Source organism: Callospermophilus lateralis, chromosome X (genome assembly GCF_048772815.1).
Source record: "Callospermophilus lateralis isolate mCalLat2 chromosome X, mCalLat2.hap1, whole genome shotgun sequence".
Lineage (NCBI taxonomy): Eukaryota > Metazoa > Chordata > Mammalia > Rodentia > Sciuridae > Callospermophilus > Callospermophilus lateralis.
In genome coordinates this window covers 47,973,561-47,989,073 of record NC_135325.1, presented here as the reverse complement: position 1 = coordinate 47,989,073, position 15,513 = coordinate 47,973,561, and the positions used below count along the sequence as shown (strand labels likewise).

General features: G+C 34.7%; 1 protein-coding gene across 1 annotated transcript in view; it reads right to left on the bottom strand.

Moving 5' to 3' along the window:
• Positions 1 to 15,513, bottom strand: part of Zdhhc15 (zDHHC palmitoyltransferase 15) — a 92,729-nt gene that overhangs the window by 24,421 nt on the left and 52,795 nt on the right. The window contains exons 5-10 of the mRNA XM_077106341.1: positions 13,909 to 13,978; positions 11,926 to 11,958; positions 11,072 to 11,192; positions 6,971 to 7,103; positions 4,918 to 5,044; positions 2,472 to 2,575 (exon numbers count right to left, since the gene is read on the bottom strand). Of these exons, the coding sequence (XP_076962456.1) occupies positions 2,472 to 2,575; positions 4,918 to 5,044; positions 6,971 to 7,103; positions 11,072 to 11,192; positions 11,926 to 11,958; positions 13,909 to 13,978 (588 nt within the window). The remainder of the gene's footprint in view (positions 1 to 2,471; positions 2,576 to 4,917; positions 5,045 to 6,970; positions 7,104 to 11,071; positions 11,193 to 11,925; positions 11,959 to 13,908; positions 13,979 to 15,513) is intronic.

Here is a 15,513-nt window from a genome sequence, read left to right as displayed (position 1 = left end):
AACATTTCACATAAAAGTAGGCTTTGACTCACAGCAGTTTCCATTCAAAAATATCCCTGACAGTCATATCCATTTTATTATTCATGACACTTAAGGATAGTTACCACAGATGCTACCTATCTATTTTAGAGGAAATGGATCCCAATTTTGGACAAATTTGTAGAAAGACTTATATTGTAATCTCTAATTTTTAAATGTAAGCTACAGGAATGACCACAAGTAGTAATACAACAGATGTTTCTGGATTACTTCCTTAAAAAGATAAAATGTAACCTCAAGTCTCTACAAAGTTTTTTAAAGATGCCTGTTAAATATTCTCAGGAGATTAGATGGATCTGTGTACTTGATTTACATACTTTTCTGTGCATTTGTACATTCATTAAAACTTTATTTTTAAGAGCCACATAAAACAAGCCCATTTAAATCCCTTTATTCATAAAGTTGTTTCTTTTTTAAAAAATATTTTTAGTTGTTAATGGACCTTTACTTTATTTATTTGTATGTGGTGCTGAGAATCGAACCCAGTACCTCATGCATGCTAGGCAAGCACTTTACCACTGAGCCACAACCCCAGCCCTAAAGTTGTTTCTTTACCTAGTACTTTTCTGTATTAAAATAAGGCAGGGAATTCAAAGAAGATAACTTCATATAGTTCCTGACTATGATATTATATTTTTACTTAACAGGCCACTATTAGTATATTTTAGCTGTTTTCATTATGTAATGAAAAAGTACATGATTTATAGTAAACTAAACAGAATATTTTGGGCTGGAATAAAACCCTGTCATCATTTCTAAAGGAAATTAAGTTCAACTCACATAAATTTACTTATAACCCTTTCCCAGGAATCTACGTTGTTAAAAGTACAAGGACTATTTGTGGATGATCAGTTATGCATAGAAAATGGAGAAACTGAGAGAAACATAGAATCAACTGGACAAATAGCACAGCCTGAGAACTTGTGTTAGAGAAAAGCATCCTTTTCTAACAAAATTGTTAGATGCTAAAATGAGTTCAATGAAGTTTAAAAACTCATCTATATGATATGACATAGTCTCACTAAAGAAGACTTAATAGTCTTATGATTTTATGAATTATGTAAGATTTAGTTGAATTCTTCAGAGAGCAATATGGCACCAAATCACATCACTGTGGTTCATATGTATTTGTTCACATGAGAGACATAACATCATATTGGGGGAAAAAATCCCAGGATTTAGAATCAGGATGCATTTTTTAGTCCAGGTTCTATCACCTTCTTGCTCTGTGATCTTGAAGAAGTTATTTAACACATCATAGTCTAAATTTCTTCAGTTATAAGATGAGGATGGTATTTGTAATAATGTTTACCTAATACAATGGTTGCAAAGGTCAAAGGTTGGAAAAAGCAGGTAAATAGTACTTTATCAAATATAAAATGATACACAATTTTTAAGTGATTGAATGTTTTTTAAAAAGTCTTAAATTGAAAACTGCTTCAAAAAGTAGCTTGTTTATGATGTGGTGCTACATCTATACTTAAATTTTTTCTGCTTACCAATACAATTCATAGATGTTTTTTTCCCACTGTGGAGTTATATCAAACCAGGTCCAGACTCCTTCAGATTTCTATTAGAATTTGGGTTTTTAAATGTCAAAATAAGAGTTTGTATTACTTGTGGACTGCAGTAAGCAAGTCTATTCAGAAAGACTGAAGGCTGAACTCTGGTAGGTCAAAATATAGTTAATTTTCCAGTAGTCATCAGGAGGTACATGAGGGAGTTTCTTCTATTGTAAATTCTTTGGGTTGGATGATTAACTGTTTTCTTTTGTATGTATGGATCCGGGGCTGTTTTGTCTTCCTTTGTTCTATAAATGTACTTTTTTCTAAAACTGGACTTTGAAGTAGAGAAGCTAGTCCAAGATAATCTAACTGGGTGAACATTGAGAAAGCTTTATTTTCTACCTCTGCTCCCTAACTCATTGCTTTTCCATGTCTTCATACAATCTCATTCATCCCAAGTACTTTTTGTGGTAACTATTATAAGTCTCTATTCAAAAGCTACTGTTTTATTTGAAACAATAGCTAAAAATTACTCTCTGGATGGCTGGTATTGGCAACATAAGCAAATGTTAGAGTCACAGAAGTAGGCCTACCAACAGTCAGAGAAATAGGGCTGGTAATGTGAATACATGCACAGCACTTTATTAGGTTTCCTGATTTATCTGAAAAGTTATAAATCATGATATTGCAAAGCTGGTAAAGAACCTCCTAAACTGCCATCTAATCCTATCTAAGCTACCCAATTCCACTAAACAAATCTGGTCATACTTACCATCTTCCATCCAGAGGGCACTTAAGAGGCTGACATGCTTATAAAATCTTTCTGGATATGATTTACTCACAACACATTACACTGGTTGTATTAACATGGATCTATAGTGGTCAGCCTGCTCAGCAGAGAAAAAACTTCCTTCTGAGACAACCCACCTCGATTATCATCCTCATTGTCTTCCCATCGTTCTTCATTTGCTAGTAGTGGGTTCTGTGACTCATTCATTGACCTCATAGGGAAGGAGTGTCCATCACCAGGGCTGAGGGAAAGAAAGGCAGTGAGATTTTGCAGTAGACACACACTTTTTGTAAAGGTCATAATCCTTAGAAATAGGATATATATATTTTTCTATAATATAGAAAATATACATATATACATATATACATATATAGTGTCACACTTGTTTTCTAAAACCTGAAATAGGCTGTTATAATAGCATCATTATAATGCTTTAAATTTCCATATCGTGTTTGCATGTCCACATCAGTGACTATTTTTGTTCATAAGAAACTTGTTGTCCACAATGCCCAGTACAGCAATATGCAAGCTTCATGATTATTTAATGATGGCAATGCCAATTTAAATTCCACTATCTTATTGTTTGATTCTAAACATTCATGAAAGATGAGTAGACTGAGAATGAGTGAATAGAGTGGAGATAAGCTGCGGTGAACTGGTGATAGGTAATTCCCCAAGTACCTTATCATTATTTGGCTTGCATAGAAGAAAGGTTATTAGGAACTATGAGAAAAAGCCAAAATGAGGTATCCCTAGAGTGTGGATTTTGGGCACAATTATCCACCTGTGGGTATACTTTGTGGATGTTTATGGTAAGCTAGGGTCACTTCTCTGGTTAATTTTTGATCATTAACAGATCAGATATATTGGAAGGAATTGTGGTGTCCTGGATAGACCAGGTTACAGTTTGTCAGATTTAAATTTGGAATGTATTCACTGATAGAGACTCAAGTGTTCAAAGTGTAACCTGGTCTAACACCTGTGTCTCTATATCTGAATACATTCCAAATTTAAATCTGAGTGATTTGGAATATTCATTTGATATGAGCTATGCCTTTTCTCCTGTTCATGAATGTGGTTAATCGAAAGGTGACAGAGTTTATTGATGTTACTGTACAGATAATATGTTACTGATTATAAGTAAATGAGGCTTTTGTTTTTATATCAGAGAAGGCTCATTTTAGACCTCCCTTTGATGTGGTAATGGTGTGCATTTGTGTCTGCATGTGTGTGAACAGGGTATAGATAATTGCTGGTAACAGTTATTAACCAACATTACCCAGGGACATAGTTTTGCCTTGTGATTTATAGTCAGGAGAGTAGAATATATCACATTTTAAACAAATGTGTCTATAAAACACTAACTGGTGCAGAGGAAGTATCAGGGCAATGAGTGAAGGGAAGGGGAAAATTTGCCTTAGTTACCACCTAACCTCAGCAAAGTTTCTTCAAATAAGTGAACATAAATGTATCCTTGTCTAAGGAGCATATCTAAAGGGGGATGCAAAAAGCCAGTAAACAAACTGTTGCAGAGCTAGTTTTGTTAATGGTTAATCTGGTTCACAAAGTTACTCAGAGGACACAAACTTTGGCTGTACTGATTTCTCATTCATTTCCTTTTCTGCATTCTTGTTGTGGTTTTAAGAATTACACATAATCTATAAATCAATCTTTCTTTCTTCTCATTTTTCCCTCACAAAAATAACGTTAATATTTCATCCAAAATATGAAAAATGAAGAAATGTAAACTATTTACTGAGACTATTTCCCTTACCACTTTTAGTATTTTTGTCATATTTCCCCTCTTTTGCTTTTCTTCTCTCTATATGTTTGTTCATATTTTCTTTTTTAAAATTTTTTAAAATATTTATTTTTAGTTGTAGTTGGAAACAACACCTTTATTTCACTTATTATTTTTATGTGGTGCTGAGGATCTAACCCAGGGTCTCGCACGTGCGAGGCAAGCGCTCTACTGCTGAGCCACAACCCCAGCCCCTTGTTCATATTTTCAATCAGCATACATACCATTTTGGATTTTACCTTTTCACAGATAATATACTATGCATGTCCTCTTAGTGTGACATCATCTTATAACCACTACTTTTGACTACATAATAATCTATCTAGTGGGTATATATATATTTTTTTCTATAATATAGGAATATATATACATATACGTATATATTCCTATATTGTAAGATATTTATGTTGTTTTTGATTTATTACCTGTAAATAATTCTACGAGAGACATTTTTGTACATAGTTCATCTCTGTCTTTAGGTTAGATGCCCAGAGATGTAATCACTGGGACAATAAATATGTACATTTTTATAGTTTTGATACATATAACCAAATTCATTTATAAAAGATTAGTACTAGTTTACCCTGCCACAAACAAGACAGGAAGATGTCTATTTTATCATATGCTTGCCTCATGATTTGTCTTTGCTAACCTAGAAATTAAAAACTTGGGAAATAGAGTGTCATGTTAGACAGACCTGCTGTATACTATAATCAAAATTGAATTTGGTACTTCAAATCATAGTACATCATCAACCTCTTTCAGTGGTAATAATTACCCACCTGGACCCAATAGGTATTAACCAGAACTTCTTATTATCTCCAAACACCTGCTGGATATTCTTGATGAAGCCAAGATTGAACCCATTTTTCTCTGGGCCACTTGTAAACACTGGAGTGCAGAAGGCCTCTAGAATATGGTAGGAAAGTTGGGGGGGGGGAGCAAGAAAGAAATAAAGGAACAAATTTCAGCAGTCATGATTTTATAGTTCCCCATGAATGTAACTTGCTTCTATGATATCTTTTTGCTGTGTTAGTATAGGTCCCTCATTCTTAGTTACTGTCAAATTACTTTGTAAAAATCAGTTTAATCACTTAATACCAGGTAAGTTTGTAATTCCATATGAAGAAATAGTACTCACATTTTGAAAAAAGCAGGGGAAACACATTATGGTAGAAATAATTAAGCAGCCATGGGAGTAGCATGTATTTGTACTGCTGGATTTCAGGAGTAAAGGAACAGATTTAACAACACTTTATTTGAATCTAAGTGGCAACAACAGCCAAATGGTTTCCATCTGTAGAGCTGGGACCAAAGTAATGACACATAAAGAGATGATAATGACATTGATTTGGTTTTGAAACATTTCAGAAATGAAGATGTTCACACTGAAGCCTGCAAGGTAAGAAACTGAGTTTTACTCCAGATAAAATGTCAATGGGTGAACTATAATCACCTCAAAGACTATGAGGAATTGGACCACGTTAGTGCACATTATTTTTAGACACACATTTATCCCATTAAGCAAACACTTTCACTGTGGGACTCTGGCTGCATCTGACCACTTCCCATTTGTGCTTTATTTCAGACCCTGTTATCATGAAGCTTTTAGTACTTTTCTACTCTGTAGCTTATCTCTAAGCCAAATGTGCTAATTTACCACCCTAGCAACTAAGTGCTACATATATATTTGATTTAGAAAATGAAGCAAATACTTTGTTGGCTGTTAGTATTATTAGCAAATGTATTCCCAAATTGCAATAGCTTTGCACCAAACTTTCCTCAAGTTTATTCTACTTAAACATTCAACTCTTAATCACTTTCACCTTACTTTTTGTGTACTGATTTGTAGAAATTTTAAACATTTTTTACCATTACTAAAATAACAACAACAACAACAAAATTGCACTGGAATCCATCAGAAACAAAATACTCAATAACAAACAAGGTTTATTTCTTACACTTCTTTTCTTTTTTGGGAGGATACAGGGGCACTCAAGGACTGAGCCAAATCCCCAGCCCCATTTTGTATTTTATTTAGAGACAATGTATCACTGAGTTGCTTAGTGCCTTGCTTTGGCTGAAGCTGGCTTTGAACTCGCAATCCTCCTGCCTCAGCCTCTGGAGCTGCTGGGATTATAGGCATGTGCCACCACACCCAGCACCTTACACTTATTTTCTAGAGACTAACTTGTTCAACATGTTTCTTGTTCCCATGCTCCCCGTTCCCATGCTACCTACACAGTTCCTTAATAACTACAGATATTCAGTTATTTGATTCTTTTTCAAGACTTTGAATTCACTCTGAAGGCTCTGTGTTGGGATGTACTCAATAAACTAGATACTTCTATCTTTACTGACATTCATTTCCTCCTTTTAACATTTTCTTCTGTACTGATTCTTTCCTTAATTTCCTCATGTGAACACATTTTTTAAGTCTTCTGAGTTGTGAATCTGGGGAGCTATTACCCAATACACACTCTAAAGAGCAATAGCCATTTTTGGTTTTGTGTAGGGTTTTATCTACTAATGCTCTCTTTAGTCTATAAGCTTCATTCACTATGGTTCTCCAGTTTGGTAAAATGTACTTTCATCTGTCTCAGATTGGAGTCAAAGAGATGTCACCATAGCTAAAATGTTTCATTGGAAGTTTTTCTTTTCCTCAGGGGAAAAAAAAACACAGATCAATCTGATAAACTCTAATATGTTTGGGGGGTATTTTTTTGGCAGTACTAGGGATTAAACCCAGGGCCTCACACATTCTAGGCAAGTGGTCTACCACTGAGCTACATTCACAGCCCAATGTTTTTTCCTAGTCTTAATATTCAGTCTTACCTAAGGTAGTTTTGTTTCTGCTGACAAGCCAACAATGGTAACCAAAGAGAATCACAAGGCTGACAAAAAACATGCAGGCCACAAAGAGGAGAAAAAGGACATGGAACTTAGAGCGAACACTGGGCAATTCCCCCTAGAAAAGAAATAATAAACAAAAAAAGATTAAAATGGGAAAGCTTGGCTACTTGTTCTACATAGGTTATAGTTTTTTGCATGTATAAAACATCTAGGTACAATTTTAAAAAATAGATTCTGTAAAAAATTTTTACAAAATTGTTCTCTGTTGATGATCATACCTCATTAAAGATATGCTCTTAGTCTAAAAAGCCTAGAATAGATCATTGCTTAAGTGCAGTTCAGTGTAAAATAGAGTATATAATGTACCAGTTAGAAAAGGAAAATGTGAAAAGGGAATATTTGGAGCATAATTGGCATAAAGGTCATATTTCATTTAGTTTGAGAAATATGAATTGTTGGTTAGAAGTGATTTTGATGTCATAGGGTCCATCCTTTTATCTCAAGGTGGGCTATTCTAGAATTCTTTATATGTCATGTTTCCTTGGACATATGGCTATTGAAAATGTCATAGTGATGAATGTAGGAAGTTAAAACACATACATAGAATTTTAAAATGTCCTACCTATAAGTCATGACCTGATTTTAAAGCTGCTGCACATTTTATATGGTTGTTTTTTATAGCTGAAGTGGAATGTGTTGGTATATTAGATCCTGTGGAACAGCTGTTTAGACAGTACAAATCAAGAAGGATTTTACTGGCAATGTAAAAGTAGGTGGCTAAAGATTTTTATAGTTATCTGGGACATCTTATTTTCCATGTGGCACCAATTTTTCTTTAAACATGTAATTCTAGACCAGAAAGAATGTTCTAAAGTTCTGTAGCATGCATATCATGTAACATTTTGTCTTCTGAAGAGAACTTTATAAAACATTTTTAATTTGGAGTGAGCAGTTGGAGGAATACTATTGCTTTAGTTCCTCCTTTCCCATGCTGGTCATTTTTCTGGCAAGATGAAACAATTTGAAATATTTCAAAATACTTTCCAGTAATAATTAAAAGTGTGTGTGTGTGTGTGTGTGTGTGTGTGTGTGTGTGTGTGTGTGTGTGTGTGTTTTCTGGTACTGAGGATTGAACCCAGGGGTGCTTTACCACTAGTCCTTTTTATTTTGAGACAGGCTTTTACTGTTTATTTTATTTTTATTTTGAGACAGGGTCTCATTAAGTTGTTGAGGCTTGCCTCAAGCTTGTGATCTACTGTATTGTGTATCTACTGTGTTATCCCTTGATAGAGTTCTTAATATTAAGCTTTTAATTTTTTTTAGTTTGAAGAAGGTTAAAGTCCTATGCTCAAAAATACCTTCTCAGGAGACAACCAAGCTAAATTGCTTAAAGCAATGATCACTAGAGGCAATTCAGAGGAATATTGGTAGAATGACGCTACTATCATGTTTCTAAAATAATTTATAGCCTCCGTGAGGAGATTTATGGCCCAGTGTGGGAGATATGTGTTACTACTTTTGCATAAGGCAAGGATCAATCTCCTATCAAAGTAGCTGTTGTTTAAATTAATATTGAGAGGATAGAGAAATTCTGACGGTCTTTGAAACCTTTATTCCAAAGGAGCTAAAGCTTTTCCATACCAGAACCCTAATGGGTAGTAGGACATGGTATAGTATATATGATCACTGGGCTTAGGATCAGACTTAGGTTCAATTCTCACTTTGAAATTTACAAGCTAGGTGATCTTTGGAATGTCACTTAACTACTATGATCCATTCTTATCACCTTTGAATGAAACTAATAATTCCTGCTTTGCTTACTTCTCAGGATTGTGCTGAGGATCAGATGAAATAAGGGAAGTGCTTCAAAAACCACAACGTATCATATAAATAGAAGTTGCTGTTCTTAGAAACACAGCTTGTCTCCTTGATAAATGGCTTTTAAAATACATGGCAGTGTTTACTTTTTATTTTAAAGAGAGATTTGATTTAAACTGAGAAAACCATCCTCAAACCACACTAAGGTGCTTTTTGGCTGGAAAGACTACAAAGAATCATTTTCTTGAACTGTCAATGCCCTTTTCATTATGAGGGCAAGCAGAGACAGGTTTTCTTGCCTCGCATATGTCAGGCACAAGCTAGGATATCATGGAGAAAAAATGAGGGAATAGGAAAAGGACAAGGGTATGTTCAGCCCTGGTACTGCTTGTGAATGCAGCCATGTTTCTGGTGATTAATTCATATCCAACTATCATCTTTCAAGAGTACAAAAAAAGCATGCAGCACCTAGCTGGCATTGTGGTATTTGATTATTGGCTGGCTAAGAGGGCTAAAGGCAAAATATGTGAAATGCAATCTTGTTTACTTTGTTATGAGGGTAAAGGGTGGTTTTTAAACAGTCGCCTACTGTGTTAAGTACCAAGAAAGGTCTGTAGTGAAGATCAAGGCTGACACTTTCCCTGTTGATTGGATGCAGCAGATTTTCTTCACATTTAGAGTAGTAGCTCAGTGTGTGGATAGAATGCCAAATAGGTCATGGAAACCTGAGCAATAGAAAATAAATCTTGTGCTGTGCAAAGGGGTGAAAGAGATGTTAAGATGTATAGCATGGTGAAACATTTCCTATTTGGGGAAAATGTATGAGAAAAAACTTCGTTATTTATGCTAATAGTTTCTTTGAGTCTTTGAATTGCAGATTTTGATATCTATCATATAATTCCCTATTCTTAATGTTATTAAATATTTGAATCGATTAAGCAAGTTGAAGGGGAATGGAAAGCATATATCACTATAATTTTGTACACTATATTTTCTAGACTACTAGGAATCAAAACACTAATTTATAATTTAAATATTCTCAGCAATTTACCTTCTCACTGCCTTGTCTTTTTCTTGTTTGCTCCGGTTTATTATAATTTATATTCTGACCACAGAATTCATGTTCTTTCCCACAGCTTTACCTCTCTAGCTAATGTGCTTGTGCAGTTCCTAAAGTAATAAATATTTTCTCTGCCACATTTGTCTTTTGCTATTCAGGATAAGTTTGGACAACCCTCATCATGGATATCTTAGTAACTGTACTGGAATTGTATGGAAGAGGGTTCTTCTGGAGTCCACTGGCATGAAATTTAAAAATAACATATTTCACTGTATTCTGCCAGACCCTATAAACATATGTACAGGGTCTGTACCTATGACTGATATCTTCAACTAGGAGAAAGATAAAAGCAAGGTTTTTGAGATTTCATTGTAATTATTAGAATTATATTTTGAAAGGCAAAACACTTTCAACATCTGTTTCATTTGATCTTGGCAATGAGCCAGTAAGGGAAGTAATGAAAGCAGTATTACATCTCAGTTCTCCTAATTTCCAACCCAGGGTTTATCATAAGTTAAAGAAGACTTTCCTGTTCATTTGGTCACATGAGAAGGTATGTCAGTGTATCTCTCTATATGGTAGGAATTTTGCAAGTCTCCTTTGACCTAATTTCATGTTCAAATGGGAGTGCTTTGTTAGCCTTTTTTTTTTTTTTTTTTAGAAACCAGGGATTTGAATTAGTTCCAACATTTTTCAAAAATATAACTTGTAGGAAGGAGGTTTTAAAAACTCAGTTGGGGCTGAGGATGTGGCTCAAGTGGTAACGTGCTTGCCTGGCATGTGCAGGGCACTGGGTTCGATCCTCAGCACCATATAAAAATAAAATAAAGATGTTGTGTCCACTGAAAACTAAAAAAAAATTAAACAAATATTAAAAATTCTCTCTCTCAAAAAAAAACCAAAAAACAAAAAACCTCAATTGCAGAAGTACATTTTAAAGAATTGGTAGGAGTCAAGAGGTTAGGTAACTGAGGGCCTTAGCAAGATTGTCATATACAAACAGAAACTTGTTTAACTAGAATCTTTAAACAGCAACTTCTGATCTCAGAGTATATAACATGAAAACTTTGTTTTTAGTGGCTTCCCCCTTTGGTTCCTTCAGTATTAGCTATTTCAAAATGTAAAATGTTATAGAACAAATAATGTCACAGACTGAAGTGTATGTTTGTCTGTGGGGGACCCTTCAGAATCTGTTTGTAACTTACTCTCCAATACTTGATGAAATAGCTGAAGACAGTTGTAGCAATGTACAGGCAGTAGAGAACAGAATAAGCTAAGAACTGAAGAAAGAATTTGTAGTTGGAAAATCCAATGCAGTTATTAACCCTAAAAAAAAAAAAAAGAAAAACTAATTTGAAATCAGGACCTATTGATTGAAAACACACTGACATATAAGTGGACTAAGCAATGGAAGCATGTTACTCCTACTGTCTCATTATGTGTCATGTAAAACCCAACAGAGATAAAAGTCCCTTAATAGGAACAGACTGGAAAAACAAGTTCACATCTCACTTGTTTCTCCTTTCATTTACAGGCACAGAAACATCTAATAGTTCTGGACTAGTTCTTGACACACCCGAGCAAACCTGGATCTTGGTTGCTAAAAAACTATTAAAGTCTTACATTTGGTAGAGTTGTGGCTTGTTCTTTTTTGTAATCAGGTGATTTCACTGGTTCTCTAGATCTGATGTACAAAATTTAACGAATTGCTGAATTTAACAATCTACACTATTTCAAACATCAAGCAAGCTAGAAACAAAATAAATTGTGTAACTTACAAGAGGAAAAATATTGTGCTATATTTCATTACTATGCTCAATTGCTAAAGTTAATGGACAGGAGACCATTAGCTTTGTGACCCCAGGAACTCTCTACTATACCTTTGGTGGTATGGTTATTCTTGCTCTAAAATTTTACCCCTCCCCTGTCCCCCACACAAATACAAAGCCCAGTGAATTATGGTGACAGAAAAAGGCATGGTACAACTATGCTTAGGAAAGTGAGCATATTGAACAACTTTGACCCTTTTAGAGGAGAGAAATGAATCAAAGGGACATACCAAGGGCAGTGATGGTCCATTTTTAAAACACACCTACAAAGGGGAGAAAATACAGTGCGATAAGTGAGGCTATGGAAATGAAGCAACATCTCAAAATTGAACTCAAGGTTTCACCAGTATTTTTACATAGATCCAGTATACCTGTTCCCAGATCTCCATTACAGCAACTGCAAAACCAGTGTATCTGTTATTCCTAGGATGAGATGATCATAACAAATACTTTATAGGATTATGCTGGCAGTAAGTTATACACTTAAAAGTTCAACCTTTAAAAGGGATTGGAATCTCCAGGATATTGATACAACAGAAAAGGTTCAAGGCATCCCCTCTAGTTTTGTTCAATACTCAGTTTAATAAAAGCACAGGAAAAAAGCCATATGGCTGTAGTCTGTGTTTGAATCAAAACTAAGAGAAATATGAATGGCAAAACCATCCAAGAAGAGGGGATGGGGTTGTGGCTCAGTGGTTGAGCTCTTGCCTAGCATGCATGAGGTACTGAATTTGATCCCTGGCACCACATAAAAATAAAAACAAATAAAATAATGGTATTGTGTCCATCTACAACTAAAAAAATTTAAAAAGGTATACAAGAAGAAAGGCATGAAGATTACATATATTAACATAAAATGGTTTTACAAAGCTAGGACTTATTTTTTGTTGATTAAAAAAGAAGCAGAGTAGTTTAATGCAATAAATACACTTCCTGTAATTTTGTATTGTATGGCACACAAGAGCCTACCAAGGCTCCTGAGGTAGAAATAGGAACATGACATATAGAGTCATCTGAGTTTTCCTTTCAAAGAAGCCCAAAGCTGGAAAAATTTGAGCCACAAATTAAATAAATACAGTAGTACTGGGTCATAGCACAAAATAGAAAAATGAATATTCATGCCTCCATATTGAGATAAATAAATGATTGACTAAATAAGTAAATGGGAGAGAAAATGCACACTTCCCATACAGAAGAATCCCAAATAATTTATACAGACACTCCATCTTCAAAAAATGGGAGGGGCTGAGGTTGTGGCTCAGTGGTAAAGTGCTTACCTAGCACATATTAGAACCTGGGTTCAATTCTTAGTACCACATAAAATAAATATAAATAAATAAAATAAAGTTATTGAAAAAAAGAAGAGGGAGTATAACTTCCCATTCCCGTAGTTGGGCTGTGCATAGTAACTTCCTTTTGAAGAGTACAGTAGAGGGAGGGGGTGGAGAGTAATTTTACAAACACTACTTGAGGCAGATGATAAAGATTAGCATTGCTGTGATAAGTCATGTTTCTTTGTACCCTTGATATGATGTAATCAGAATGGCATTATACTTCTATGGTCTTCCTCCCCAAATCACATTACCCCAGTCTAAGGATCACGAGGAAAGATTAAAAAACAAAACAAAACAAAAAACCTCATCTGAGGAACATTCTACAAAATACCTAACCATTAATCCTGAAAACTGTCATGATCATCAAGAACAAGTAAAGTCTGAGAAATTGTCACAGCTTAGAAGAGCTAAGGAGACATAACTACAAAATATGATGTGTTATTCTGGATGGGATCTTAGAACAGATAAAGGGCATTAGGGAAAAATTGAGGATCTCTAAACAAAGGATAGCCTGTAGTTAAAAATAATGTAGCAATATTAGTTCACTAATTGTAACAAATGTACCATACTAATAGAAGGTTTTAATAATAGAGGAAAGTGGGTGTTGGGCATATGAGAACTATCTTCATAATAAATCCATAAATCTAAAGCTGTTCTAAAATAAAAAGATTATTTTTAAAATGTGATTATATTTCTCTTTCTATCTTTAGAATAGTTTGAATCATCATCATTCCTGTGAGGGTGTTTGGCATGTACTCATTATGACTGAAAGGAAATGCTCTTATCTAGGCATGGTTGCATGTTAGGATCAGTCATTTTGTTGTCTAGGCAACCATCAGTAGCCAAGCTCAGCCCAGGGGGAATATTGCTGTCACTTACATGGCACAGACAGAGCAGTGATGGCAGCGGTCTGGCTTGATCAGATGGCACCGGTCACAGAATCGTACAGCTATAGGAAAAATAAGGTGGTTAGCATTTCTTAGGGCTCACTGTAAGACCGCATATCTTATTATTAGTCTACTGGGATGGCTTGTTATACACTACCCACAGATGGTCTCACTCATCTCAAGTTGCCAAGCAAAAGTCAATCATATAGAAGAATTGTGCTATGTATTTCTTTTCTTATTAAGTCAGTCTTGAAAGCACCTTTCAGGAGAATAAGGGAAAAGGCTTCATATTTAGATATCAGACCATAAGATTTTATATTATCAAACAAACTACTATCAACTATTTGAGGGGTCTGGAGAAATCATTTAGTCTCTATTTATTGAAACTCTCCTATCTGGAAATAAGGATTCACAATTTAATTCCTGTCTCATGAGGCTAAATTTCATAAATGCATAAAACTACAAAATGGTAAAGAAAGTGGTTCTTAGAATAACAATTTATGCTAGACCCTGGGTTCAATCCCCAACACTACAAACAAAACAAGACAATTTGGAAAATAGAAGAGAATTTTTCAATTATTTCAATTGACCATTTCACAGATAAGAAAGTAAAGTCTTGGTCCTTATCAAGTGATTTGCTCAAAGCCACATAGCAAGTAAGTGGCAGGGCTGTTACCTGTACAGTTTTTCTGATTACTTCATTCAGGTTTCTATTCACCCTGTAGGTCTGATATAAAAATCCCTCCTGCCCATTTGTTCCCTCCCTTTCCCCTTTCTTTCATTCCGTCCTCTTGGATTAAAGCTGTTTTCCTTTTCTTCTAATTTTTTTCATGTTCACTGATAGAGTATGCCTGTGTATAATGTAATTATATTAAGTATAAAAACTAAATAATTTAAGCTAATATAATAATTCCACTTAAAGTGTATATTAAGCACACATAACTGATTCAACACAATAGGCCACTAATTCAAAAGATTCCTGTGTTCATTCCTATTGATAAAGAGTATATGACAAAAGATAGAGGTATTATTAAGTCAAGGATGAAAGGAGAGAGGCTTTCATGTTTGGATCCTTTAGCACATTTTTAAAGATACTGCCAATGCCATAGATTGATCTACCATCATCTCTCCTGCAATAGTTCTGATCCATGAGGAGGTACAATAGACTACAAAAGAATTACTTGAATTTTGTAATTTGTACAGATAGAAATCTAGGGAACATGTGTGGGAATAGATACTGAAGATTTGAAATAATGGTGGAAGGAATATAAAGTTAGATCTAGACAAAAGTATTGATACAGGCCCACTGAGCAGATTTTGCATTAATGTTGCAGTTCAAGGAGTTTGGCTGGTTGATTGGCTGAAACATGGACCAAAATGTGGCACACAGTGAATGAATTTGAAATGCCATACCTGCCTTGGTTTAATGTAGAGGAAGGGATTCAAAGATTTAAGGAAATTGGAATGTTAGGATGAATTTGATATTTAATACCTACTCACTCACACTAAGAGGGTCTATAAGACATACCATTTACCAATACTGTGAGAAATAAATTTATGAGGAGAATCTCAGAATGCTTGAAGAGTTTTTTAAAAA